Source organism: Limulus polyphemus, unplaced genomic scaffold (genome assembly GCF_000517525.1).
Source record: "Limulus polyphemus unplaced genomic scaffold, Limulus_polyphemus-2.1.2 Scaffold5777, whole genome shotgun sequence".
Taxonomy (NCBI): Eukaryota; Metazoa; Arthropoda; class Merostomata; order Xiphosura; family Limulidae; genus Limulus; species Limulus polyphemus.
Genome location: NW_013671387.1, coordinates 50,915 through 57,672, shown reverse-complemented (window position 1 = coordinate 57,672; position 6,758 = coordinate 50,915). Strand labels below are relative to the sequence as shown.

The 6,758-nt window shown below is 31.6% G+C and overlaps 1 protein-coding gene across 1 annotated transcript in view; it reads right to left on the bottom strand.

The window, feature by feature from the left end:
- Positions 1–294: 294 nt before the first annotated feature.
- Positions 295–6,758, bottom strand: part of LOC111089281 (DNA fragmentation factor subunit beta-like) — a gene marked incomplete at its 3' end in the record, with an annotated part of 53,414 nt that continues 46,950 nt past the window's right edge. The window contains exons 4-5 of the mRNA XM_022401490.1: positions 2,243–2,446; positions 295–374 (exon numbers count right to left, since the gene is read on the bottom strand). Coding sequence (XP_022257198.1) covers positions 295–374; positions 2,243–2,446 — 284 coding nt within the window. The remainder of the gene's footprint in view (positions 375–2,242; positions 2,447–6,758) is intronic.

Here is a 6,758-nt window from a genome sequence, read left to right as displayed (position 1 = left end):
AAATGGTGACTAAATTACTTTCTTAATATTCTTAATAAGGTACTAACATTTATCAAATTAGTTGTATTTCAATTTGAGGAGTGCAAATATAAACCACAAAATTAGGAGAAATATATAATACTGGTAAAACCTTATAGCTTCTTATCTCTCAGCAGAAATTAATATACAACTGAGAATATTTTTTTGCTAATGTTAAAATTCACTCTTGTAGGTTTTTTATGTAAAATTAAGGTATGGCTCAATGAAACATACATGTTTACATACCATATACATCAAAGTTTTTGAACATTTTACCTTATAATAGTAGCTTCTGATTCTTTGTTGTGCATTGCCTTGCATGAATTCTTTCTTAGATGTATATCTATAATCTAAGCCTGGAAAACACAATACACATGCAGATCACATGTAAATTGAACAGATGATGCTGACTTTATAATGATTAAATCTCAAATGCAATACAAATCCTGACTGCTGAAGAAATCAAAGTAATAATATTTTTAATATGTACATTTTCTGAAAGAAAAAAAAAACTTAGAGACAATTACCTCTAAGTGAACAGAAAACCTCAACTTGCTCTGGTTGTTATATTTAAAGCTTTTAGAAATTATTAGAGAATTAAATACTAAAATGTCCACATAGAAATATGTTATATTTAAAGCTTTTAGAAATTATTAGAGAATTATATACTAAAATGTCCACATGGAAATCTGACAACAATTACATCACTTGATATAAGAAAAAACATCAAGATAAAAGCAGTGCTTAAGCTGTTGTTCATTACTTTGTACTTCACTAAAGTATCAATAAGACAAATTGAAGTCACAAAATAGAAATAATTTTCTCCAAAACTCCCTATCATGTGTTTGAGAATAACCCTATTCTACTTTCTTTGAGGTCAAGATTCTAGAAAGAGAAAGTAATATCAACAGGAAAAGACTAATGACATACTACTTATAAAAAAAAACACACCAAAACTAAGCAAGTAATATTTAATTCTCATTCACACTATAGGCTACACGGCAAGTCCTGAGCTTCTGTCCTTAAGACTTTACAATCTCCTAACCTTTTGTGTGATTGAATGTCAACTTTTTAGTTCAATTATTCTTCTCTGTGAATTCAGAAAAAAAAATTTAATAGTATTCTTCCTATAATTTATTAGATAGAGATATAAATATTAATTCTTTTTAACTCAATCATGACTTGTTTGATGGCTCTTCAACTTCCAAGGAATTAGATTAGACTACCATCCAGTTCAACTATTCTTCAAACACCATAATGTAGGCTTACTATGAGTCACAAATACTTAAGTTTGATTTTTTAAATTTCTACATATGTCATTTCATAGAAATTGATTCACACTTATACCTTCTTGTTAACTTAAACATTATTTATATGCTGCTTTAAAATAATGCTTTTACACTATCAAAACAATTTTCTACATTATCTTTTCTATGAATTATGATGTAATTATGACAACATTTTGATTGCACCCATGTTTTGAGTGCTGTATTTTTATTTTGACAGTTTTTAAATTTTAATGACATATCTCCATATGATTATGTTAGATAAGCCTAATGAAACACTGAGTTATAGAAATAACATTTGCTCTGTATTCATCTGTCAATAAAAGCAATTACCTTTCGCTATATAGTTCATACTGACATATCACTAAACTGGTTTAAGATTATATGGTTCTTATGTGGTATTTTGATACACTGAAATATGTCAGGCAGTTATAAGAGAACTTGAATACATTTATTAGAGGAGTTTATCCATAAATCAAACTAAAATGTGCTTAATCCTTCCACGTATATTCAAACTTTGCTCTTGAATTAAGAACAAAATTTGTGAAGGAACTTATATTGGTTCCACTATATTGAAATCAGGGGAAGGTACAGAAGAAAAAAGCAATCTGAGGTCTAATGACAATTCCAGTAATGTTTAACATGCACTTGCTGATTGTGATGTGATGGTGTCTCAAAATATGTTCAAGATCACTGCAAATGTAGAGATTGAGACAGTACTAAGAAATAAAGGGCACTTCAGATTTGACATAAGCTAGCTTTAAACAGACATAAAAATGCAACAGAAATTTTATTAATAATTTAATGTAATTTAAAGTTTAAATCTAGATAACCTACAGATTTTTAATGATATAATCATGTTGTTTTGATGCATCAGAGCCATTCCTGTTTTTATGAACAAATGAATTCCTTCTTTAATTTTTGAACTGATAACATACCTTCAAACCATTCCATATGGTCTTTCCTTAAATCAGCAAATTTCTGTTCATCTGATACTACTATCTTTTCAATTATTTTCTGGAGTTGTTGGAGTAAATGTAGTTTTTCTTCAACAAATTCATCTGCTTCTATGAATACCCTTTTGTTCTGGGTTATTACAGTCGCAATGGTGTCTAAGGCTTCTTTGACTTGTTGTGGTAAATCTGTATAGATTTTCTATTCATAAAAACCTTTATATTTCTTGATAATTCTCATTCAGCCAATCCACTAATTTTATTTTGATAAATTGGTGTGTTTATACATCCAAATTAAATATATATATCAAAAATTCTATATATAACTTCAGATATGCTATAATGTCATATTCTACATTTACTTATTTACTTCAAATTTGTATGTCTTAGACAAATAAGTTATACCACTTGATAATTGTGGACACAAGTTCTTAACAAGAATGAATAAGATAGAAAGTAGACAAAGCTGTAATATTATGGTTTTCAACACAGCAAACTTTTTCACAGACATTAACTACAAAATATCTGTTTGGTTTGGTATATGTTAAAAACAAAGGACTTAACACTTACCCTGCTAAAAATGAGCATGTTCGGTTTTTGTTAACTGCCCTCCAGTGCTAACAACAAACATGTTCAGGTTTTGTACACTGTGATTATAAGGAGGTGGCATCCTCTTTTGGCCATCCTATGAACAATTCATCATATTTTGGGAATCATAGACATACTAGGAAATCTCAGTGAATGACTTATGTCAGCCGTACACCAGCAATTCGAGATGGCTGTGCCCATGAGGACATGCTGATGTCTTGATGTTCATGATGTTTTGGACAATATTTGCTGATAGTGACTCAAAGGCAGAAATGTTCAATGAAAATGGTAATTCTGATAGCATTGAATCAGACTTCAATGAGAATGGAGTGAGTAGCAGTGAGGAAGATGAACAAGTTAGTAAAGAAGCCAGCAGGGATGATGATGATTCCCCACCTGATGAATCGACTCCTTATACAGAAAAAAAAACGTGGCAAAGGTAAGAATATGAATAGAGATTGAGGTGATCTTGAACAGGGCTGGAGTGAAAATATTGTACAGCCAAATGTCCCTGCATTTACTGGCACTCCTGGCCTACTTGTGCAACTTCCTGATGATGCTAGCCCTATTGACTATTTATGTCTTCTTCTAACCGATGATTTCATGGATCTACTTGGTCAAGAAACCAACCTTTATGTTTTGCAGTTTCTCTGAGACAAACCACTGAAGGCAAAATCTCGAGCTCATTCCTGGAAAGATGTCACTGTCTCAGAAATGTGGAAATTTCTTGGATTTGTTTTCTTTACCGGTGTAATATAAAAACTTCAGCCAATCATGTATTGGACAACAGATGCCGTGCTAATCACACCATCTTTCAATAGCGTCATGCCAAGAGACAGATTCCTTATGATAGCTAAGTTTCTACAATTCAACAGTAATGATGCATGACCCAACCCATGTGATGATATACAATACAAAATATCCCCAGTTTATAATCATATCATAGAGAAGTTCCACACACTGTACATGCCTGAAGAGTACTTGTCATTAAATGAGGGGGATGTTAAAATGGAGGGGGAGGCTCATATTTAGAGTCTATAACCCTCAGAAACTACACAAATATGGTATGAAGGGTTATATACTTTGTGAATGAGGTTCAGGGCACATTTGGAACTATAGCTTTTATTGTGGTATGGGACGCTTCATGATACAAATTTGTGATGATGATCTTAGACCTTTGTATGGTCAGAATTACAAGGTATATATGGATAACTTTTACAATGGGGTACCAGTATCTAGTCATTTGCTTGCACACCAGACACAAACTTGTGGAACTGTTCAAGTCAACAATGAATTCCCACCATTTTTGAAACTGGAAAGCGCCACTCTCAATAAGGGTGGGGTTGCATGTCGACGGATGGATAATAGATCAGTAAAGATTATATCTACCATGCATGACTCCTCACCTGCTGATAGTAAAAAGAAAGACAAAGATGGTAATCCAAAAATGAAACCGAAGTGTATTATCCAATACAACAAACATATGTCGGGGATTGATCACTGTGAACAGATGGCAAAATACTATCCCTGCACTAGACAAACTGCAAAATGGACTAAGAAACTTGTGTTCCACCTGATGAATTTGTTGGTATTCAACTCTCAAGTGCTGTATAACTGATAGCAGGAGCAGAAGAAGGTGTTATTTGATTTTTCTCATGAGCTACATAAAATCAATGTTTGAACTGGGTAGTGCAGCAAAAGAGGACTTTGCATCCGAGGATGATGACCTCCCAGGACCAGTTGTCATAAAAATTCCAAGCTCTGGTCCACCCACAAGGTTTTCCGGAGGAGTAAAGAGGCATTCATTGGAAAAATATCCAGAAACTGCAAAGAAGTCTAGACCAACTAGACAATGTCGTGTGAGCCAGAAAACTGGAAAAAGGAGCGAGTCTTGTTGGTATTGTAAAGACTTTAAAATTCCTCTCCATCCAGACATGTGCTTCAAAGCATACCATTCCAAGAAAATCTACTGATCAAAGAGAGCTAAAAAGAAATAAAAGAAATTTGAAGTTGGAAAAAACTCTTTTGTAGCTTTATTTCATTATATCCATAAGATTGGAAATTTTTGAAAAAATGTTAGTACAGAGGGGTTAGTTAATGTAAAAAAATCTTAGCAGGCAAAGTGTTAAAGACTAAGAATTTGAGAAGATCTATGTCAAAAAACATGTGTAAATTACTTTTTTTAATCTTAGAAAACCAAGTATAATGCAGCTGATCCCAAAATAAATTCTTAATAACTTAAATTAAATTTAAATACAAGTGTATAAAACTTCTACAAAAACTTGTAACCATGTAAACAAAATCTGAAGGAAACTTATGTAATGTGGTTATTAGAAATACCACTAATCAGTTATTCAAAAATAAATTAAAACAGTAAAAAAATTAGGTTCCTTATAATTTTGTTAATAATCCTGAAGAAGCTATAATTAAATGACATTAAGAAAAAGTGTTAGCAAGGGTTTTGAGATTTGCATTACTCCCACTGAAAAATAAAAAAAGAAAAAAAAAGACACTAATTTTCATGAATTCTTACTAACTTTTAAACCTTATTGAATGATATTACATTGTGAAATTTTACTTAAATATAACATCAACTGCAATAACGTCAGTAGCATTGGATTATATGGCTTACATGATTGTCATTTTAACCCAAAACAGTGACATTTAAGTAGGAAAGAAGATGAAGTGGTGACAAAAATTTAGTAATTACCAAACCAGATAAAGGAAATAACAAATGTTAAAGTTGATACAGATAACTATAATAGAAAAAATTATGGCATCTTGAAAAATGAAAACAAATCTATACAAATTGCAAAGACCAATCCCACTACAAAATAACAAGAAATTGAGTAAGCTTATTAGATACTTGCTTGAGTTAAAAAATGATAATACAATCATTCAAAAAATCAGACCTAAAGGTTCATGTACAAGCATCCTTTATGGACTTTCAAAACTTCATAAAGAAAAATCCTTAGGAGACCTACTGTGTGAAATATTGGATGTTATAATCAGAATTTGGACAGATTTTGAAGTAATGTTCTGAAAAAATTTCCTAAGGATTAATTTACTTTGATAGTTTGTTTTCAATTTTCATGGAATCCTAAAAGTTTATGAGGTGTTTATTTGCTAGCTTTCATGTTGAATTGCTTTTACAAAAATTGGGTTAGATGAAATGACTAACATCTGTATTGATTTAGATTATGGTAACAATGAAATTGTCTTTGAAATGACTACAAAAAGATTTTGGCACGTTTGTGTAGATAACAATGAGAGAATTGAATTTCATTTTTGATAATGAAACATTTGAACAGAAAGAAGGAGTAGGTATAGATTCAATTTTGGATTCAGCCCTTGCTAACATCTTTATGTGCCATTTTGAGAAGGAACAGATTAAAGAATGTCAGGTTTCTTTTAAGCTCTTTTGAATAACAGGTATATGGATGATACTTTTGTAATTTTTGATAAACTGGAGCATATAAAGTCTTTTAGAATTACTAAATAGTATACATCAGGGTTAGACATTTTAACATTTTCCTTACCTGAAAATGTATTTCAAATAGATATTCATCACTCTGCACTATGAAACTACTAACTCACACAACTGCCATGAAGATTTCTGCACATGGCACAAGCCTTGAATGAAGCTACCACCCCTACATGTATTAATGTGTATTGCACCAGCTTATGATGTAATCATCATAAGACCATAGCCCATTGTCAATAGAAGGGCAATACATCCTCTATGCATAGTAATCTCCATGAGCACTAACATTTGAACAGACTCATTCTTGATGAAGTGAAATAAATAAATCAAAAGTGAGGAGGAAGGATAGGAGGTTGTGTAGAGAGGTGAGTATCTATCTGAATACAATTTAATGTAATGAAATGTTAACTTCAGAAATACACATATACA